The following is a 23,822-nucleotide window of genomic DNA, read 5'->3' on the forward strand; positions in this document are numbered from 1 at the left end:
AGGTGTGGTGGTGCATGCCTATAACCTCAGCTACTTGGGAGGCTGAGGCACAAGAATCACTGGAACTTGGGAAGCAGAGGTTTCAGTGAACTGATATGGCATCGCAGCACTCCAACCTGGGCAACAGAGTGAGACTCTGTCTCAAAAAATAAAATAAAATGAAAAATTACTTCCCCCCAAATCCAGCACTCCCCATTCTTCTGTTTTACTTTTCTCCTTGTGTTTATTATCTAAAATATCTATTTTACATGTTTCCTGTTCCTCTACCTCCTACTAAAATGTAAGTTTCTGTAAAGCAGAGATTTTTGTCTGTTTTGTTTATAGCCATATTCATGGTATCTAGAATAGCGTTGGGCGATAGTAGGAATAATAAATATTTAATTGGTAGAGGAAGGAAGCATAGTGGATACCAACCATGACATGTCCTAGCAGCCACTAAAATGATCGGAATTCTCTTGAAGTTGTGATCAGTTTACAACTTTTTCTGTGTAGGTTTTTGTACATATGATTCCCGCTCCAACCCCGCTCCATAATTTAGCAGTTAAAACCATAGAAAATGCATGTTTTAAAAGTGTTTTAGTCCATTTGCGATGCTATAACAAAATATCACAGACGGAGTAATTTATAAATAGTAGAAATTTATTTTCACAGTTTTGGAGGCTGGAAAGTCTAAGATCTAGGTGCCGGCAGACTTGATGTCTGGTGAACGCTTACTCTCTGCTTTCAAAATGGCTCCTCTTGCTGTGACATGGCAGAAGGAATGGAAGGCACTAGCCAGTCCCTCAAGCCCTTTTTTTTTTTTTTTTAAGCAGAGTCTCACCCTGTCACCCAGGCTGGAGTGCGGTGGCACAGTCTCGGCTCACTGCAACCTCCACCTGCCAGGTTCAAGCAATTCTCCTACATCAGACTCCCGAGTAGCTGGGATTACGGACACCCGCCACCATGCTGAGCTAATTTTTGTATTTTTATTAGAGACAGGATTTCACCATGTTTGCCAAGCTAGTTTCAAACTCCTGACCTCAAGTGATCCACCCACCTTGGTCTCCCAAAGTGCTGGGATTACAGATGTGAGCCACTGTACCCGGCCCTCAAGCCCTTTTATAAGGGCACTAGTGCCCTCCTAATAACCTCTCAAGGGCCCCCACCTGTTAATACCATCAACGTTTGGTGTTAAGGTCCAACATGGACTTTGTAGGGACACATACATTCATATCATAGCATTAAGTCATAGGATCTTTTTTCCTATTGGAATGGAGGACACCCTTTGGTGTCAAATATACTAGATTTGAATCCCAGCCCAGCTCTTTATTGAATATGCATTCTGACTGCTCATGTAAACCATTCTGAGTCGTATGTACAATAGGGATAATAATATGTCAATACTGGCTGGGTATGGTAGCTCACGCCTGTAATTCTAGCACTTTGGGAGGCCAAGGTGGGTGGATTACCTGAACTCAGGAGTTCGAGACAAGCCTGGGCAACACGGTGAAACCCTCTCTCTACTAAAATGCAAAAGAAATTAGCCGGTGTGGCAGCATGTGCCTGTAGTCCCAGCTACTCAGGAGGCTGAGGCAGGAGAGCTGCTGGAACCCGGGAGGTGGAGGTTGCAGTGAACCAAGATCCCACACTGCACTCCAGCCTGAGAGACAGAGTTAGATTCCGTCTCTAAAAAGAAATAATAAAAAATAATAATAATTGTTAATACCTAACAATTTTTTACCTATAAAAGTGATAATTTCATATGGCTCAACCTGAAAATAATAATAACAATAATAGAGCATGCTTATGTTGAATAGTGATACAATGTATTGAATGCCTAGTATAATTCCTGGCCCATAATTTAAAAGAGTTCATAAATCCAAAGAGAACTGTGTGTGTGTTTTTTAAATATCATTGTTCCTATTTTCTGAAACATTTATTTTAGATAAGTAGGTAAACATCTATAAATGTTAAGACCCACATCCAGCCAACCTATGTACATAAATACCCAAACTACATAAAGCTGCCCAAGTGCAGAAAACAAGTTCATTTTTGCTTTAAAATTGAAACTGATGGTTTTTTTCAAGTGTTTGTGAAGGCGACAGTATTCTTTTAACTCATTATGAATTTTAAACAATTGAAGTATTTTAATTCACTGTTTTTGGCCTCCATAGTATCATATAATAGGCACTTGATAGATTAATGAATTAATTATGAGGTTTTCACATTAATTTTGAGTTGAGACACATTTTGTATTTATTAAACATGTGTTAAGTAATAACTCAAAGTCATCCCTCATTTGAACTGGTCCTTTTATCCCTGGATATGTTCAACTGTTTTGAAAAATTGGCTCAATTTTGCCTGTGTCTTGATTATCACTGCTGAAAGGAAAAGAAAAATATGTAGACTGATTGTTTTCCACAAAAGTAAAATGTGAATTTAAAAAGGAGCATATCTATGCAAAATTATTTAAACACTTCTCATGCAAAATGTCTCAAGAACGGTAACATATAATATCCCTTTGAGAAATTGTGATTACCCGGTTCAGTGTTTCCTGAGAAGAAACTAACTATCTTGATAGAAGTTAACAGATTAAATGTGAAAGACCTATGATTTGTTTTTGAATTGACTGTGTACAGGATCATTGGTTTCTTTATTAACATCACTGCATGTGGTTATTTACAGCATGTCTGTCTAGCAAAACACAGATGGTAAATGTTATGGAGAGAATCTGGATTTCAGGAAAAGTTGGGGTAATAAACAAAAACTTATACCATTATGTGTTTTCAAATTTAAAAAGAAAGAAAAAGAAATCCTTCTCCAAATGTCATTTGTTTACAATTTTACAATTTGAATTAGGAAATGTTTTCAACTGGAGGAAATAACATTTTGGGGCAGTGAGTACTTTAGGTAGTGTATGTTTGGTCCATACCTAGGCCACTTCACAAAGAATTATAGCATTTTGTTTAAATATTGTGTCACATTACACAAAGTTAAGCTACAAAAAAATGTAAACATATTACTAAACAGTAAAGAAATAACTCTGGAAAGGTTAATAGTCCATAATGACAGAAAAAAATAACTTACTTCCAAAAGACTACTGTGATTTTTTAAGTGGTATTTTGACCAAAGTAGGAAGAGTGTGAGCATATGAGATTGTATATTTAAGTCTCTCTTCAAGAAATAGAAGCTTTTCTCTTATAATCTTTACAAGATGAGAGAAGCCTAAGAAGGAACTTAGGGCTATTTAAATATATGATGAGTTAATAAACATGAAATGTGTTTACCTGTCGCTGAGAATAAAACTAACAAAAAAAAGTTTGTTTGGGATGTGTGTAAACATCTGTACCTGAGTTGGTATTCTTTAAATCTGAACTAGAATTTTGTAACAGGGCAGTGTTGTAAGTTATTGAGGAATTTCATCCTCTGGGTTAAATTAACCTCACTTGAGTAAGTGCTGTGTGGTTGTAATCTGCCTATGCAAGTGCCAGAAATAACCTTTGTAGTCATTCCCAGTAGGCATCCTCTCTGAAACCTCCAAGTCAATACCTTCATGTTGTCTCCAGGGGTTTTTTAATGTAAAATTCTTACTATTGTCTTAATCTCAGTTCATATAATATAAACACAAATTTCCTAAGTGTGGAATATTAATTACTTATTAAGTAACTTGAATGGTGTCTTTGAAGACTGTTCATCTTTTGAATTCAACAAATAGAGGAAAAGTAATATAGTCATACTCACAAATATGTATCACTATACATTAAATTTTAAAATAAATTGATAATTTATGGTAATTTACATTTATAATACATGTTGGAATAAATGAGAATATGTAATATGTTGTTGGTTCTGAAATATATGATTCATAAATTTAATTTTTACTGAAATTGCATTGGTTAAACTAAGAACACCTTTACTAGACCTGTAAAACTGGGCCCCAATTTTTTTTTTTTTTTTTTTTTTTTTGAGATAGAGTCTCGCTCTGTCGCCCAGGCCAGAGTGCAGTGGCACAATTTTGGCTCACTTCCGCCTCCGCCACCCAGGTTCAAGCGATTCTCCTGCCTCAGCCTCCCAAGTAGCTGGGACTACAGGCACCCACCACCACACCTGGCTAATTTTTGTATTTTTAGTAGAGATAGGGTTTTACCATGGTGGCCAGGCTGGTCTCAAACTCCTGACCTCAAGTGATCCATCTGCCTCAACCTCCCAAAGTGCTGGGATTACAGGCATGGGCCACCACATCTGGCCAACTGTGTCCCAATATTTCAACAAGAACTTTTAAATTAATTATCTAAGCTGAATTTAGAGACAAATGTCCCAGAGCTAAACATTATACAGTACCAATGTGAGGTATACTTTCTTAAAAAGCTTGTGATACTGTGAGTCATTTAGTAATTTCTGGTGTAATAGGATATTTTTATCTTCCCAAAGTAAGCTTTCACCAGTGTAGTAACTAAGCATGGAAATAGCTCATGGGCCTAGGAGTCTTATCACTGCTTTCAAATGCATGACAACATTGGAAGAGTTATAGGCATCACATGGGTACAGCCCAACGGATTCTTCTCATCTGCTGTACAGATAAAGCCAATACACTGAGACAGTGATGTTGCAGTAGAGAAACAGTTTAGTTATCAAAAGGCATCCAAGCAGGAAGACAGGACATGTTTCTGAAATCTGACTCTCTGAGAACTTGGAGGCTAGGGTTGTTAAGGATAATTTGGCAGAAAGGGGGCTAGGGAAAGGATGCTGCTGACTGGTTGGGGATGAAATCATAGGCATGTCAGAACTGTCTTCGTGTGCTGAGTTAGTTTCTGGGTGGGGGTTGCAGGACCAGTTGAGTCAGTTCCTTTGTATATGAGTCACAGGTCTGGGTGGCATCAGTTGATTCACCATAATGCAAAAGTCTGAAACATATCTCAAAGACCAATCTTAGGTTTTACAATAGTAATGTTATCTATTAGGAGTAATTGAAGAAGTTATAAATCTTGTGACCTCCAGCTACATGACTCCTGATCAGTAAGCAAACTAGGAAACAATAGCTGGTTATTGCTTAACTATTCATAGATCTTAGCAAATTCTGGACTTTACCATAATTCTAACCTTGTGGCCTTTTATTAGTTTTATGAAGGTAGTTTCAGTCCTGAACAAGGAGGGGATGTAGTTTTGGGAAAGGACTGTAATCATCCTTGCTTTAAAGTTAAACTGCACAGTAAATTTATCCCATAATTGGCTTGGTTTATATCCAGGAATGAGCAAGGGCAGTTAGCTTGGGAGGTTAAAAGCAAGATGAAGTCAGTTATGTCAGATTTCTCTCATTGTCATAATTTTTGCAAACGCAGTTTCAGCATCACTATGTGAATGTGTGTGTAGTAAAAATGGGAAGTAGAAATAATTTTCCTCAAAACCTAAATAAGTCTTGCAAGTTGTGACAGACCATTGTAAATTTACACAGATTGACTGCTGCTGTGCCTTTTCAGTCCAATGGGCTGACATCTGAGAAAGCTACAGTTATCATCAAAGTTGGGCATATAGGCACACATACTACGTTGAGCCCTGGCCTTTGGATCTACAATGCCATAGATGAATGCAACATACTCTTGACATATCAAGAGGTTCTATCATTTTTTCATAATTTTCCAAATTAGAAAAATACTCCTTAATTATTTTATTTGTCTTACAAACTTTTTTCCACTAGTTCCCCACTTACTATTGATTACAGATGCTTTAGTAGTTTTAAACAATGTATGGGAGGAAATGTAGTTTTAACACAATGTACAATTTTCCCATATGTTTTGTAAATTGGCCTCTCTTCTTCCCACTTCACTGAAGATAATCTGCCCTTGCAGATTATCTTTTATTGATTCAGGAAGCTATGGACTGGATAGTCATGGACTTTGTAATGAAAGCACAAGCTACTATTTTTGCAGCTGCTGAAGATAAAAATAAGTTAGAAAACATGAAAGGACAATGATAGGAGATGCTGCTGCATATTCCTGGGTAGTAAAAGATCTGCTTTGCTGTCTTGACAGTCTCTTCCAGGGGAAGAGACTTCCTGAGTTGAAATAAGATAAGAAGTATTTAACACAAAGAAGTGAAATGACATCCTTATAGTTGAAATATTCATACTATGTTAGTTGGTAAAACTACTTAGCTTCTACCTCATTGAGGCAACATCAGTGTGAGAAACACTGAAATATGACTGAGAGCCTGCAGTAGCAAGAAGATGAGGGGAAAATGCCTTTAAAAAGATCGCAAGGAGTTCAATAATTATGGATGCATAGTAACATTTTTGAGTACTCTTAATATAGTCAGCCTAGTTCTTTCTCAAAAAACAAATTCAAGGACATAACAGTTCAGTCGACACTGTGAAATTTTGTTTGTTTGTTTGTTTTTCAAAACCAGCAAAGGGATATGATGCTTATTTGGTAGAGAGGACATGCTCTTTAACTCTTTCTGCCTTCTTGATCCAAGAAAGCACTCACAAATGTACCAGTTTATTTACTCAGGAAAATGTGGTTATAAATAAACTTACTCAGGAGTAAACTAAATTCTATTATTTACTAAATTCAAATAGCATACTTTTCATAAAGGGATGAAACCAGTTCTTGAAAAGAAACTAAATTAATTGTAAGCTAAACAACAGCAACAGAAATCATTGAAAGAAATTAAAACCTACTATCATGGCTGTAAAGGATTTTAACCATTCTCACTTTTTATACTTCTCGCTATTAATACTGAAGGTAGGACAGAATATTAACACTTTGAAATTAACTCTTGGCTGGGCACGGTGGCTCATGACAGCACTTTGGGAGGTTGAGGCAAGCAGATCACCTGAGGTCAGGAGTTCAAGACCAGCATGGCCAACATGGTGAAACCCCATCTCTACTAAAACTACAAAAATTAGTCGGGCATGGTGGCAGGCGCCTGTAATCCCAGCTACTCGGCAGGCTGAGGCAGGAGAATCGCTTGAACCCAGGAGGCGGAGGTCGCAATGAGCCAAGATCATACCGTTGCACTCCAGCCTGGGAACAAGAGTGAGACTTCATCTCAAAAAAAAAAAAAAAAAAATTAACTCTTGACCTGAAAGATGCATGCTCTGTTTTGACTAATATAAAATTGATTAGCAGAGTTAGTTAAAATCATTACAGTACCTAGGGGCAGGTGGATTGCTTTCATGACCAAAAAATACAAAAAAGAGGCAAAGAAGAACTTTCCAAATATTTTAAAACTTTATATCTAATTGGTCTCATTGTCTCTTTTCCAAGTCTGAATTTTTTTCTTTCAAGAAAATAACTGTGGCCATCACCTTGGTTACACAGTGGAGAAAAGAGATACCCTTAGAGAATGCTTAGAAGTTCTCTGATCATGCAAATGTGTAAACTTGAATGCCAAGAGACTTTATAAATCCAAGCAGATGATGTGAGTCTTTGACCAGTCTCTTAAAATCTTTTTCTTCCATGTCATCAACTCTTAACTGGAAATGGTACCACACCTATCTGATTCATGGAACATCTTAATACTTGAAATACTCAATGGTATTCACAATGCTGTGCTATTTCTAGCTTCTGCAAGTCAGCTGGGGGTGGTAGAATAGTTACCCAATTACTTTAATGTGGCCAGGATGAATTCTTTCACATAAGCAAATGTTCTATGTAATCATAGATCATTTCTTTAGACTCTAAAACATTTAAGTCATTTTTTAATGAAAATCTTTATAAATACTTTATACCTCCCTTAATTTCTTTAATAGTAAATATTTTATTTCCTTTTCTGAGCAAAAATAATTTTAGGAATAACATGACCATATTTTGCTGTAACCCAGTAATATCCTTGCAAACTAAAAAAAAAAATAAATAAATCTATTTGTACTTATTCTAAATGATCTCAAATGCTAGATCTTTCTGAACTTAAATATTTGTTAATTATTTATTATTAGGCTATAGCAATTTAACAGGGCCAAGACTTATATTACTTCTTCCCCAATTAACTATCATTTTGTACTATGAAACTACTGTGCATTATATAGCAAGGTTCAAAGGTGGTTTGAATTTTTTTTTTTTTTAATCATGAAAGCCTCTAGTAATTAAAGGGCTGAAAAGTTGATGTTATTCAACAGGTGACCTCTGGATAAAAGAAGTTTACAGTAAATATTCTTGAATAGAAATTTAGTAATTGCCAGGTCTTATATTTGAATAAAATATTATAGATATTAAATCAATCAACTTTAGAATTTGTGATCAGTTTGATTTTAAAAGCCAAAATTATGAAAATTCCTCTCCCCAACATTAACTATTATATCAGTCTAGTGAAGTAAAAATAAAGTCACAGAGAAACCAGCCGCTAATTGCACAGGGAATGCCAAATATAGCTGAGTTGATAGGCACATTTTTCTGTAAAACTACCAAGAGCATAATTTGTATATTTGCCTAAAATAGTAACTATTCCCAAGGGTTAATTTTGTTAATGGCAGCATGGAAAAAGACAATAAAACCATGGGGCACCCAGTTGTGTGAAATTGATGTAATGATTAATTACACCCTTAGCCCAGTAATTAAGTAGTCAGTCACCTTGCCAGGGTAAGTTCAAAGGCGTTTAGGTGGTTCATTTAAGTTTATGATTTCAAAATATTGAAGTAAAGCACTGTGGGCTGGAAAGGAACATAGATCAGTGAATTAAACAACAGAGGGGAACCTTAGCCAAATAAAGCTCTAACCCCAAATTCAGCCTCTGAATTTGCTGGATGACTTGAGCAAGTCACTTAGCCTCCTTGTCCTTCAAGTCTCTGGCAGCCAAGTACCCAATAACCTGTGCGAAATATAGAAAGAAGAATTTAAATTAAATAGAACTAGACATATTGAGAAAGTAAATAAATAGAATTGCTAACTTAAGATGATACACTCAAAAAAAGCTAGAAAACAATTTTAATTGCACAGCTTTTGATCACTGAATAAGTGCTTTTTAGGCACAATTCACTAAAAGATTTCAACATATGACACTCTGCACACATCCCAGTGAAGACACATTTGCAGGTATAAATTCAGTTTATTTTGTGGTTCAAGTTTCATTGTAGTCAGCTAGACCTCTCAATAGGGCTTATCATCAAGTACTTTCACTTCAATAAACTGATTAATCCAAAATCTAAACAACTGAAAAGCTCAAGTTCAAATACTAGAATTTCTTTGCACTCAACCCTCTTGAAAAGTAATATTAAATGTAAACATTGACTAGAAATATCTGGTTTATCTTACTAGACTTTTAAGATTAAATCTGCTGCTATTCCAGCATCTGAAATACTGCAGCCTCATATACTGTGGTCCTGATGCAGACTCTGAAGTATCTAAGGTGCCTTCTCAGCACCACCGCATCCAGACTGCTATCATACATGATCATTGTCTACATACGTGCATTTATCTAGTGGTTTAAAATGTACACAGTATTTTATATATATTGTCTAACCATATATTGATATTTATTCATACATGCATGCATATATAGATGTTGACTCAGTACTAGGTGTTCAGAGTATAAACTGGTCAAGTTCTAGTTAGATATATGAACATGCTGTGATAATGCAGTAAGATCAAAATAACGTGAAGTAGCTGGGTCTGAAGCATTCAGGAAGAGCAATACAGACAAAGTGACATGAGCAAGGTATTGAAAAAGATTTTCTGGCAGAAGGAAAAATGGGAGGAAAAGTACAGTTATCAAAGAGCCAGGACTAGTTGAGGAAAGGTGAGCCCCTTGGTGTGGCTGGAGAATATATAAAAGCCCTGGAGGACAAAAAGTGTCAGGAGATAAAGCTGGAAAAGTAAGAAGTAAGAAGATCTTTAAAACAGAGAACTTTGGGCTTCAGCTTCTAGACCATGAGAGGAGGGGTACTGGAAACCTTAAAGGTGGAAGACAATGGCAGCTCTGTTCTATAGACTGATGATTCTGCAACAGTGAGGAGTGAGAGAGGCCGGTGTGGGAGACCTGGGAGCAGGAAGGGTCAGGAACTTCTGAGAGCCTGAATCAGAGCAGTGGCAGTGAGCCTAGAGAGGAAGAAATGGCTCTGAGAAAGAGTTGGAAGAATGTAGAATGGCTAACGATCTATGAGGAATAAAAAGAAAGGAGATAGCAAGGCTTCCAGTTTGGGCAGCTGAGTAGCTTATGATGCCACTATGCAAGATGAGAAATTCCAGAGATGCAACAGACTTTGTGAGAAAATTACTGAGGTTCATTTTGGGCACCCTGGGTCTGAAATGCCAGGACAAATTCAGATGTTTAGAATGCAGTTAGAAATATGAGCGTGGAGCCTAGAAAGATTTAAGGTCTCAGCGATAGAGAATTGGCAGTCTTCAGCATGCGGTCAGAGCCAGAGGAGTGAATGAGATTGCCAAGAGTAAGCAAATGAAATAATTAAGAGGCTAAGGATGTACCCTGGGAAGCATCATCATAAGTGCTAAGGAAAAATAATGATCCATGGAGGATTGGATATGGAAACAAAGGAAAGAATTGAGTCCAGAAGAAACCCCAGGATTTGAGCTGGGAGACTGGCAAAGTTGTGGTTTCATTAGCAAAAATGAGTAAGTCAGGAAGAGAAAGGAGTTCAATGGTCAGTTTTAGACAAGTCAAAAAGTGTTTTCTTTCATTGTCAATAAACGATAAGACATGCTGCTTTATACTTAAATTATTTCCATTTGTCAATTTTATATTTCTTAAAAGCTATCAGGTTATCACCAAATAATGTAGCATCATATATTTTAAAAAGGTCATTGGATTGGAAATCAGAAACCAATTGAGTTTGTTCTGGACCTACCATTCATTCAAATACTTATTGAACATTTCCTATATGCCATGTACGATGTTATCTGCTGGAGTTGCAATGATGCAATACCTCCCTTATAGAGTAATAGAGAAAACTGATTAATCGGTTACATGCAAATAAATAGGTAAATACAAGTGTACTAAGTGCTTTTAAAAATCAGGTGTCAGCCGGGTGCAGTGGTTTACTCCTATAATCCCAGCACTTTGGAAAGCCTAGACGGGTGGATCACGAGGTCAGGAGATGGAGACCATCCTGGCTAATACGGTGAAACCCCGTCTCTACTAAAAATACAAAAAAAAAAAAAAATTAGCCGGGCGTGGTGGCGGGCACCTGTAGTCCCAGCTGCTCAGGAGGCTGAGGCAGGAGAATGACATGAAACCGGGAGGCAGAGCTTGCAGTGAGCGGAGATTGCGCCACTGGCACTCCAGCCTGGGCAACAGAGCGAGATGCCGTCTCAAAAAAAAACGAACAAAAAAGATCAGGTGTCAGCTATGTATGAATTCATAACATCCCAGGGACCTAACCTAACATGAGGGTCAGGGAAGGCTTTTTTTTTTTTTTTTTGAGACAAAGTCTTGCTCTGTCACCATGCTGGAGTGCAATGGCGCGACCTCAGCTCACTGCAACCTCCATCTACCAGGTTCAAGCGATTCTCCTGCCTCAGTCTCCCAAGTAACTGGGACTACATGTGCACGCCACCATGCCCAGCTAATTTTTGTATTTTTAGTAGAGACAGGGTTTCACCATGTTGGCCAGTGTGGTCTCAATCTCTTGACCTCGTGATCTGCCCGCCTCGGCCTCTCAAAGTGCTGAGATTACAGGCATAGCCACCGCACCTGGCCCGGGGAAGGCATTTTTGAAGAAATAATAGTTGAGTTGAGATCTGATAAAAGAAGTAGGAGTAAATGGTGGGGTTGGGGGAGCGGTTTTCCAAGAAGAGAAGACAGGACATATGAAGGGCTGGTAATAGGAGGCAGTGTGTCCATTTTGAATTGGTAAAACAAGGGAGCAAGAGTGCGTTAGAGAGGATAAACCCAAAGAGTCTTTGAGTCTGATGAGATGGGCAGAGCCCAGATTATGCAAGGTTTTGTAGTCTCTCTTCAGGTTCCTATCCTGAGAGCAGTGAGAAGGTTTTAGAAGAGTTCAAATAGAGGGTTTTCTGAGAGATAGTCATTTAAATAAAAGAGAGAAAGAGAGAGAGAGGTGGTTGCATTGTAGAGAACAGAATAGTGAAGAGCAAAATTGGTTGCAGAAACACTAAGTCAGAGGGCTGTTGCAGAGCCTGGACAAGAAATGATGGACGCTTGTACCCAGAGTAGGGGTGAAGAGGAAAAAAAGTAAAAAAGAAGAGGAAGGCAAATTCAGCAGAATTCAGTGGATTTGATTGAGGTGCTGGACTTAGGGAGTCAAATGTGATCCTCAGGTTTCTTTCTGGCTTGTGCAACTGAGAGATGATCTTGCTATGCCATTCACCAAGATGGGGATCCATGGACGAGCAAGCAGGCTTGTAGTGGTGGAAGTTCTTAAGCTCAGTTCAGTATATGTTGGGTTTGAGGTCCATTTGAAATACCCAAATGGAGGATCAAAAATAGGCCTTGACCCGGGCGCGGTGGCTCATGCCTGTAATCCCAGCACTTTCGGAGGCCGAGACGGGTGGATCACTAGGTCAGGAGATCGAGACCATCCTGGCTAACACGGTGAATCCCGTCTCTATTAAAAATACAAAAAATTAGCTGGGCATGGTGGCAGGCGCCTATAGCCCAGCTACTGGGGAGGCTGAGGCAGGAGAATGGCGTGAACCCGGGAGGCGGAGCTTGCAGTGATCCGAGATTGCGCCACTGAACTCCAGCCTGGGCGACAGAGCGAGACTCCATCTCAAAAAAAAAAAAAAAAAAAAAAAAAAAAAAAAAATTGGCCTTGACACATAGATCTGAAGGAAAAGTCTAGGAAGGAGGTTAGCAATTTGGGAGTCATTGGAATATAGATGACTATTTAAGGCACTGGTGTACACAGGACTTTAGGGATGCAGCATGAGATAAGGAGAGGGACTCAAATTGAGTCTTTAGAAGGAATTGAAGCATTTAATATCCAGGTAGGGAAGGATAACATGGCAAATGATAATGAGAACATGTAGAAATGCAAGAGAGTTAAGTAAAAGGAGAGTGTTCCAAGACAAGAAGGTGGGAAGGAGTGATCAGCAAACTCCATACCTTTGGGCAATGCCCATAATCCCTTTATTTATCTGTTAAACCAAGAAATAATCACTGCGTATCTGAATATTGTTATAGTAACCAAATCTAATGTTTGAGGAAATGTGGAAATCTGTAAGTTGTTTTATTATGTAATTACTTTCAGTTCTTGGGTTTTATTTTGTTTTCAAACACTGGCATCATTCACACCCTTATCTTACTCTTCCAGGCCTCTTAGAACAAGAGCCAAAAATGTATGAATTTGAAAGTGAAAATGTTCCCAATTCTTTTTGCATAATTGCATGGAAAGTAATTCCACTCAGAACCTGGAACATCTCTCCCACTTGGTTTTCTCCTTTTCCTTTTCCTAAGAACCTAGAAATCCCCGGAAAGTACTTTGTGTCCTGTGAGTATAGGCTGGAGCACTAGAAATAAACCTAGTAGGTAAACAGCTTCCTGTGATTAAATGGCTAGCTGTGGAGTGGAAGAAGTCTGTGGTATTCAGGGAACACTTTACTGGTACATTCTCCATTCATCGTGGTATAATTAGGAACATGTCACAAGCTCTCCCCACTTTGACTTTTGGAGTGGTTATTAGTTGGTGTTCAGGAAGAGGAAAGGCCACATGAGAGTGGACCCCCTCCCCACACAACTTGTCTATCTAAAGCCCTGGCACAGTAACTGTTCCTTAACCTCACTGCTGATTGAGAGTAGAGCTAGCTAGCACCAAACCCTCTCTTCCTCTAGGTGAGATGCTGGGCTTGTGGCAACAGTTCCAACCACAAGCTGACTACTATATACAAATGATTCATTTCCAGCCTTCTGCTTTCCTTTAAAGAGTCAGCTGTCATGTGCCGCCTATGACTCACTCAAGCTTCTTTGCCCCAGGGAAATAAGCTCTCTAAAGATTCCTGAGTTCCAGGCCCCTCCTAAGCCAAAAGAGTCACGTTGTTTTTATGATGATACAGCACAGAAGCATCCTGGCTAATTCCCATGTGTTGTCCTGCCAGTAAAAGCACCATCGTTTCTAAGCACAAGAAGTGAGAGAAGGCAATTTGTGTTGCTTTGTTTATGCAGGACAACCTTTAAGCCAGTTGTGGCATGCAATATATTGAAGAGCGAATGTGTATTTCCGTAGTGGTTCGGAAAGTGAGAGGCGGCCATATACACCCGATGGTTCTAATTCCATATTATGCTTGTGAGGCAGTGCAGAGACTTTCAGAAACTTCAGGAAGTGATCCTGAACTCTTCACACTCTATAAACTGAGGCTTACCCTAATGAAGCTCCACGAAGGACGTTGATCTTATGCTCATTTCAAATTGGCCATGTTTTCTAAACTGTAGTTTTTCCTGTCAGCTGTATATCAGACAAAAAAAATAAAATAAAAATCTGTTAGTTTGAAATGAAGATTTCATGTGAGAAGGAAGTTTTGGTGGTCACATTTTTATCATCTTATTTTCTGAGATCCTCCTCACCCATGTCCCTTATGTTCCAGAATCGGGTCAGCTGTCATTAGCTTTTGCCAAATGTTCATACTGTTGAGGCCACAGACGGATGAATCACCTATTGCCTAACTGAATTAAGCTAAAATGTGTCACTGGCAGCATCCTTATTACAAAATCATGCCCTGATACCACTTCTGTCAGTATGTTTTGCTTTTAAATGTATTATTGATATTCATCAATCAAATGAGCAAGGGCGAGAAATCTTTTGGACATCTGTAGGAGCTGTGTTATGTTACTTTACATAAACAAAAAGTGATTATGTTAACTAAATATGAATTATAACCCATATTAGTGATTTTTTAATATTATAGACCTTGACATTGTTGGCGACCATATTATGGACTAACTAAATCACATTTTATAGGATAGTTTATTACTTATATTTGTTATGATATAGTCTCATATAGAGTCTCGATGAAGTAAAATTTGGTTTATAGAAAACTTATTTTTAAATACTGTCATCACCTAGGTAACCTGAAGTTTCAGAGTGAAAGTAAGCATTTAAGTTTGTGGTTACAATCTGTTTGATGAATATCAGATTCATAAAAAGTGCAAACTGGTTTCTTTACTCAGTAAAGAACAAAACCAGAGGTCAGCTTTTTTCGTGATCAATAGCAGCCTCACTACCTCAGTAAGATAAGATGGGAGGTAACATTTTGTGATTCCCAGTCTATCGTCAGTGATTTTAAGGGACTATCACAATATTCTTAAAATCCAGTAAAATTTGTTTTCTAAAATATTTCATGCAGTAATTTTATAAGTAAGAGAACAGTGTTCTGAAATAAAGGTTATTATTAGTCTCAATTGATTAAATTCACAAACATTGAGCATCTATTCCATAAAAGACATTGAACAAAGCTTTTTAGGCTATACAAGAAAATAAAATGTTCTTTGCCCTCGGGGAGCTTTTAAGTTAATGAAGAAGACACATTACACAGTACAGAAAGTTTAATAACAATTTAAAACAAGTAATAATGTGTTTTAAACTAAAGAAGGTATCAAGAGATAGCATATGCATAATTGCCAGGTGAGTAATACAGATTCTGCAGGCTTTCAAAAAAGAGAAAGAACACTTGAGACAGATGTCAGTAGAAACAAATTCACTGAGTAGATAGGATTTGAACCAAACCAACTATTAATAATTTCACCAATTATGGGCTAGGAATAGAAACAAATCATGATTGGTGTTGGGTTTGACAGCTATACCTGGAGGCTTTCATCTGATTATCTGCCTACATCTACAGTATTGATTCATATGTCACTTCTTCAATTTGTAGTTTACTAAAGGCCATTCGTCTAAATACAAAGGCCAAAGTGTCAGCATCCTCTTGTAGAGTCAGTCAAGCAGAATAGTGAGAAAATGCAAATAATTATATAAAGTTCAATATCTCAATGCAAGATATCATCTTTACTCTGAAGATAGACCTATATTGTTAGAATGATACTTTTTGAGATTATTGTTTTTAATAACATTTGTTAACTATGGGGAGAAATATGTTTACTAATCCAATCAAGTTGTTTAAGGTTGTAAAAAAAAACATAACCTTGACCTTTCAGGTGACTGTTGTTTTCAAACAAATGGAAAATAGCAGTGCTTTCCAACATGAATGTACTCAGAGGTCATCTGAAAGTCATGTTAAAATGCAAATTCTGGCTGGGCACAGTGACTCACACCCGTAATCCCAGCACTTTGGGAGGCAGAGATGGGAGGATCACTTGAGCCCAGGAGGTCAAGGCTGTAAGGGGCCATGATCGCGCTACTGCACTCCAGCCTGGGTGACAGAGTGAGACCCTATCTCAAAAAATAAAAGTGAAAAAGAATGTTTTATATGACTTTTGTCTTTTATTCTCACCCAACTCTTTATTTTTGCCTTTAGCACGAAAGCAAGAGATTATCAAAGTCACCGAACAACTGATTGAAGCTATCAACAACGGGGACTTTGAAGCCTACACGTGAGTAGCAGATGTTTACTTTGCTTTCATGCATATGGTAAATATATTTGTTATATGAATGCATTCTTCAATATATCTAAATTTGCATATATTTAACTCTAGATTTGATATGTCAACAATAGTTTTATTTCATGGTATAAATGACTAAGTGCCCTAGGAGAGAAAAATTTATTTAAGATTTCAGAGGCCAGGCACAGTGGCTCACACTTGTAATCCTAGCACTTTGGGAGGCCAAGGTCGGAGGATTGCTTGAGGCCAAGAGTTCGAGACCAACCTGGGTGACAGAACAAGACCCCATTTCTACAAAAAGTTTGAAAATTAGTCAGGCATAGTGGTGCACACCTGTAGTCCCACATATTTGGAAGGCTGAGGCAGGAGGATCACCTAAGCCCAGTGAGGCCTTAAGTCAAGGCTGCAGTGAGCCATGATCACGTCACTGCACTCCAGCCTGAGTGACAAAATGAGACCCTGTCTCAAAAAAAAAAGAAAAGAAAAGAATAAAAGATTTCACAGAGAGAAGACTTGACTTCTGATCCAGTGATTGGAGATTTCTTTGTAAATACGCAGATGTATAACCACTCCCGCATCACACACACACAAGTCCAGATGAGTAAAGGGCAATCCAGGCAGAGCAATTCATGTGAGCAAAAACACACGCAAAAAAGGAAAGCACATAAAATGTGCATTTCAGCTTAAGAAATGTTTTCCCTTGCAGTTCTGCAGAGGTTCTGGGGCAGAGAAAGAGATTAGGAGGTGACATGAGGCAGCCTTCTCTCTTCAGCCAGTACAATTCAACTTTATCTCCATCTCTTTTATATGTTTGTATCTTAAGGAAAACTTTACTTGAGGAATGGGTTCTAATGCTTATTTAAAGTTTATAAACTCCTGGATCATAGGAACTATGAAGGAAATTACTTTGCTGAAGTAAAAATAAAGCATTCAATTTAAATAGGGCCTTCTCCTTACACAATGCAACTCATGAGTTCCACTCCAGCGAAAGACTTAAATGCAAAACAGAGATTGAATCTGATCTCTGGCTAGAAAGATCCAAAAGCTGAAGATAAAATCATAAGTGAGAATATAATATGATTATACCTAAATAGGTAAAATGTGTATACTTCAATTAAAAAGCCAAGAATAAAAGTAAGAGGCAAACAAACTTAGAAAAACATTTTCAAAACATATGTCAAAAGTTAATTTTTTATATTATGTGAATATGATTGAAAAGTAGAAAAATAGGTAAAGAACATGAACTGACTATTATCAGAGGAGGAAATATAAATGACAAGTAAACTAATAAAGGCATGTTTATGTTTACTAATTAAGTATACGCAAACTTGAATGCAAGAGCCTCTTCTGCCTATAAAATCAGCAGACATATAAACTCTGCTGACACCCGCCAAGGTGCAGATACTACAGGACAGTAGTGACTTTCCTATGCAATGGAATAAAACACAATGGGGTGCAAACTTTCAGGATGGCAGTGATAGCAGAGATGGGGGGATTATTAATATATTTTGTTATATAATCTGTAATTATATACCTGAAAACTTTTATAAAGGCTCACTTTACTGTAATACTATAATTCTATTTATAAGAATTTAACATGAGTATAAATTTTTTATGTAAAACATGAGCAAAAATTTGTGAACAAAGATATATACTGAAGCAGTACAGTTTCCATTAAGTCAGCTTTGGTACAATGGTTATGTTGAGTTTCTAGCAACCTGGAAAAATATTTATGATATTTTTACTGAAAATTAAACAGGACATAAAAGAGTATGTACATAATTATTAAAACTACAAAAGTAAAAAGTATTAAAAGTGCCAGGCGTGGTGGCTCACACCTGTAATCCTAGCACTTCGGGAGGCCAAGGTGGGCAGATCACCTGAGGTCAGGAGTTCAGGATTAGCCTGACCAGCATGGAGAAACCCTATCTCTACTAAAAATACAAAATTAGCCAGGTGTAGTGGCCCATGACTGTAATCCCAGCTACTCAGGAGGCTGAGGCAGGAGAATCACTTGAACCTGGGAGGCAGAGGTTGCAGTGAGCTGAGATCGTACCATTGCAGTCCAGCCTGGGCAAGAAGAGTGAAACTCCGTCTCAAAAATAAATAAATAAATAAAAAGTATTAAAAGTGGAATGAAATATGCCAAATTAAATTTTAAAAAGAAAAAACGAAGTTGCCTCTGAGAGGTAAAATTACGTGTGAATTTTTTTCCTGCCTTTTTATAAAAGTAAGCAAGTATTACTTTTATCATTAATTATAAATAAACACCAAATATAAAATATGGAAGAGATTAGGTAAATGTAAGAATGAAACTATGTCAGGAGCTTCTTCTTATAAATTAAATGTGTGTGCATATATGTATAAACACATGCGTATACATGTGTATGAGTGTATCAATTCTTTATCATGACCTAATAAGGCATACTTGGAATAAAAGATATAGTAAAAATTGGAGTTAAAAAGAACAGTCTGTTTTCAGAGACAACGGTTCCCTATTAAACAATTGTTTATAACTGTGCCATAGAACCTGCTTTTTAAAAATTCTTGTTGCTGTTATATCCTTGTTAGATACATATGATTATTCAAAGAATAAGAATATTCGCTTTTTAAAAAATCTTGTTTTTGCAATAGCATTTCCTTGTGGAATGATAAAAAAGTTGTGTTTGTTGTTGTTAAAAAAGAAAAAAAGAAGTTGCCTCTGAGAGGTAAAATTGTGTATGAATTTTTTTCCTGCTTCTTTTCTATTCTTTCTCAATTTATAAACAGATACTACTATTATATAGGGAGCAATTGTAGCCAGGCAAAAGTGTATGTTTCCTATATTCTCAGACAGTTTAAAATAGGGTATTTTAAATAATGCTAAACCTTGGGAACACATCAGTTCACTAATATCTTTGCCTATGGAGACCTATAATCTGCCCTGATTTTGTACTTTCCAGCCAGAGCTAATCCAAGAGGGCTGCCATTCAAGAGCTTTTGGGATGGTAGAATGTACTGGTGTATCCCTGTCAACTGGTCCTTAGAACACCTGTTCAGATCACACACACCCACATGTCAAATGGCAGCTTTGTGGATCTTTTATTAATCCAAAGCCTTTTATAGGGTAGATGGATGATTAGATAGATAGATAGATAGATAGATAGATAGATAGATAGATAGGAACATTTCCAAATATATTGACTCTTTTCATGGTTGGGTAAGAAGATCCATCATGGCCCTGTGATTCCTAGATTATGTTAGTACTGATGTAAGGCAGTAAGAAATTTTGGTTCACTGATAATGACAACCAAAAACCATATTTATAGAGGAAGTAATAGCCCCTGGCAGAATAAATTCTTGTTACCATAGGAACGCTGTTCTTCCCATTTTGCTTCTTAGAAAGAGACTATATATATTTGATTTTAAGCTTAGAAACGCCTACCCAGCAGGCAGTCTGAAGTGAAGGTTGTAATCCTTGCCCCCACCATCTTTAAGGCACAAAGGATATCCACTGTGATTTCTACTTTTTAAAAGTATTCTTTAAATAATACCAGTTCCACGTTCTATAAACAGTACTGCACTTTGAGGAAGTACAGTGAGATAGACTTTTGAAATTTGTATTTCTGTTGAACATTTAAAAAAATTTGCCACCCCCAAAGGGGAATTTCTCTATGAAATTAGGTGTGGCCCCATCCACTGTATTATACTTTGGGGCAAATTAATAAACAGTCCAAAATCCTTTGATTTGTACTCCATTTGATCTACCTTGTGAACTCCCACTCGTTCTTCAAATCCAGATCTTGTCACCTTCTCTGAGAAGCCTACCCTGATCACCATAGGCCCAAAGGAAATATTTTCCTGTCTACATTTCCAGGGGCCTTACACACATAACACAGTGACCTTGCTTTCCACATCAAGCAACCAGTCATCATTCCCCAAGCGTACTCTGCATTTTCACAGCAGCAGACCATTGCACTTGCTGTCCTCCCCCTGCCCACCACCTCCCACATACCTGGAAAACTCTTACTCATTCTTCAAAGCCCAGCTCACATTTTCTTCCTCTCTTAAACCTTTCCTGTTCACTGTCTATTAGTAATCTGTTTTTTGAGCACTTCACATTTTCATCTATTCTGGTATTGATTATTGTATTATAATTGCTTGTTTTAAAGAATATCTGCCACATAGTTGGCGTTCAGCAATTCTTTACTGAATAAATAAATTTCTCCAAAGAAAGCTCATTGGTTTTTTTCAAATATTTAAAATTGCACACCCCTTTATTGAATCATACTTCTAGGATTAAGAAAGAAAACCAGTATGAGCATTTGAACCTCCTATTGATTTCATTTTAAAAATAAAATAAACTTAAACACAATAATAAGATGTAAGTCTCGTGGACATTGCCAGGAAGTGTAGGGTGTGATTCTTTCAAGTCAATTGTCATATACATGTTTGACATGAATGTAGAAGATGTGGTCCAACAAAAATTATTCTAGGGCTAAGCACGGTACCAGGCTCACCCCTGTAATCCCATACTTTGGGAGGTCAGGTGGGAGGATCACTTGTGCCTAGGCGTTAGAGACCAGCCTAGGCAACATAAGGAAACCCCATCTCTACTAGAAATAAAAATTTAAAAATTAACCCAGTGTGGTACTGCACATCAATACTCCCAGCTACTAGGGAGGCTGAGGCGGGAGGATTGCTTGAGTCTGGAAGGTTGAGGCTGCAGTGAGCCATTATTGCACCACTACACTCCAGCCTGGGCAACAGAGCAAGACTCTGTCTCAAAAATAATAATAATTATTATTATTATTCCAGAAGTATTTAATTTCAGATTCAAAGATACTTTTATAGGATTTGGAGAGTGTCTTAAACTTGGACAAAACGACTTGGAGAGCATTTTTAAAAAATAGTAAACCTCAATCAAGAGTTAAGGTTAACTTAAAACTGGAAAATTCACCTTAAAAATAAAAAAGTAGAAATTGTAAAAGGGGGCTTCCTAAAATATTGTATATTATCATCTGCTTGAACTGGATAAATTAGTTTGTTCCTATCAGAGTTCTCTGTAAAATGTCTTTTCAGAGTCTGCTCCTCAACCCACCTTGCCAAGGTTTTTGATAGAACATTTTTATTTCATTGTTTTTAGAGGCTCTTTCCTTCAGCAACTAATAAATCAGAATGTTTACACATGAAACAACAAAACACATTAAAGCACCTATTAATTTGTTATTTTCTTTATTTTTCTTTTACAGAAAAATCTGTGACCCAGGCCTTACTGCTTTTGAACCTGAAGCTCTGGGTAATTTAGTGGAAGGGATGGATTTTCACCGATTCTACTTCGAAAATGGTACATTTATTCCTAATTTAATAACATGCCCTTTTTAAATGTCTCTGAATTTTTCCCAAATTTGCAGATTCTTTGGCTCTTTTCTACAATGAGAGTTTTCACCTTCATCCAGCATTTGAAACATACAATTGTTTTGTAGTCAAAATTGAAAAAAAAAAAATATGTCAGGCTTGGCTTACAGTTTTGGTGTGTTTTAAAAAATATCTTCGTAAAAAATTAATGTTGGCTGGGCACCGTGGCTCATGCCTATAATCCCAGCACTTTGGGGGCCAAGGCGGGTGGATCACTTGAGGTCAGGAGTTCGAGACCAGCCTGACCAACAGGGTAAAACCTCATCTCTACTAAAAATACAAAATTAACTGGGCATGATGGCACACACCTGTAATCCCAGCTACTTGGAAGGCTGAGGTATGAGAATTGCTTGAACCTGGGAGGCAGAGGTTGCAGTGAGCCAAGATCGCAAGCCTGGGCAACAAGAGTGAAACTCCATCTCAAAAAAAAAAAAAAAAGAAGTAATGTTGATAGAATACACTTCAAGCAAGTTCCAGTTAATGTATAATATAGGCTATAAATCAGTTACAAAAAATGTTATTTCACGTTTTCATAAAACTATATATAAAAAAATCAGGCAGGCACAGTGGCTCATGCCTGTAATCCCAACACTTTAGGAGACTGAAGTGGGAGGATAGCTTGAGGCCAGAAATTCAAAACCAGTATGAGCAACATACTGAGACCCCATCTCTACAAAGAAGACAAAAATTAACCAGGCATGATGACAAGCACCTGTAGTCCCAGCTACTTGGGAAGCTGAGATGGGAGATCACTTTGAGACCAGGAGATTGAGGCTGCAGTGAGCTTTGATCATACCACTGGATTCCTGCCTGGGTGACAGAATGAGATCCTGTCTCAAATTTTAAAAATAAGAAAAGGAAAAAATAGGAGGAAAAAATTTTTAAAAACCACACCATGCCAAAATATTCAACATAGAAGAGTGCTTTCAAGCATATGTGATGCTTATTTTCAAAGTAAAATGAAAATCAAGTTGAGTAATCAGATAAATCTTTCAATTCAAATTTTAAGAATTGTGGTAGTTTCAGAGGAAACCACCACTTTTCAAAGAAGGTGACAAAAGAAGTTCATCCTGCAGAAATCCTTCAGGTCATCAAGAAAAATGTAAACCAGGAATTCCCTTTATCCTTCTCTTTTTCCTTACACCTAATGACATTAGACATTATGCTGTGTTTGCATATTGCATTAAGTGAATGTACTATTTTTGCAGAGATCTTATTGAATTAAAGAAGAAATGTATTATAGGAATAATTGGGATAATCACATCACTTTCAGTAATTATAAGCTTTGATAAGAATGTCTGCTTTGGCATGGATTTTCGAAGTAAGATGTGTTGAATGAGTTACTTTTTCTTATATGCATTAGGCATTTACAAACAAATAAACAAAAAGAACCATTTGATAAATTCTCTCTCAAAGTTTCAGTAAATGTTATCATATTCCCTATATTCCAGTGTTCTGATAGCATCTCATGTTTCCTCCAACTAACTCTCTATTGACATCGTCTGATCCCTAATGAAAGAATTAACCCATTAATATTTTAACTTATTTCAGCATAACACTATACATCATGTTCCATAAATGTAATTCCTTCATAATGGGGTATTCAGGTGACTATAATAATATTTTGTATAATTTGAATAGATGTTTTCTGAGAATGGAAAGCATGTTTGGATAACAGCTAAAAACAATTCAATGTTTTCTAGTGATCTAAGAAAGGAACAGCATCAGTAAGTGATGTGCCCTAGTCCTCCTCATATCTCTTGGTAATTGAATAATTAGAATTGGTAGCTACTGTTAAAACACCAGAGTCTGGAGCATAGTGAGGGCTACTCAAGCAAGGGAAAGAGCTAGAAGATCAGAATCAGGCTGTGTGCCAACACCACATTTTGAATGTTTATCAAATGATCACAGTGGACTATCATGGAATAGACTCTAGTATGTGGAGGAGTCAGAGGATGAGATGAGAAACAAGTTCATAGGCT

General features: G+C 37.3%; 1 protein-coding gene across 47 annotated transcripts in view; it reads left to right on the forward strand.

The window, feature by feature from the left end:
• The window catches only part of LOC105486221 (calcium/calmodulin dependent protein kinase II delta), a 310,220-nt gene that overhangs the window by 280,704 nt on the left and 5,694 nt on the right, over nucleotides 1-23,822 (forward strand). For all 47 annotated transcript variants that reach the window (XM_071093114.1, XM_071093115.1, XM_024794219.2 and 44 more), the window contains 2 exons: nucleotides 16,359-16,434; nucleotides 21,675-21,769. In XM_071093114.1, the coding sequence (XP_070949215.1) occupies nucleotides 16,359-16,434; nucleotides 21,675-21,769 (171 nt within the window). The remainder of the gene's footprint in view (nucleotides 1-16,358; nucleotides 16,435-21,674; nucleotides 21,770-23,822) is intronic.

This window comes from Macaca nemestrina, chromosome 3 (genome assembly GCF_043159975.1).
Source record: "Macaca nemestrina isolate mMacNem1 chromosome 3, mMacNem.hap1, whole genome shotgun sequence".
NCBI lineage: Eukaryota > Metazoa > Chordata > Mammalia > Primates > Cercopithecidae > Macaca > Macaca nemestrina.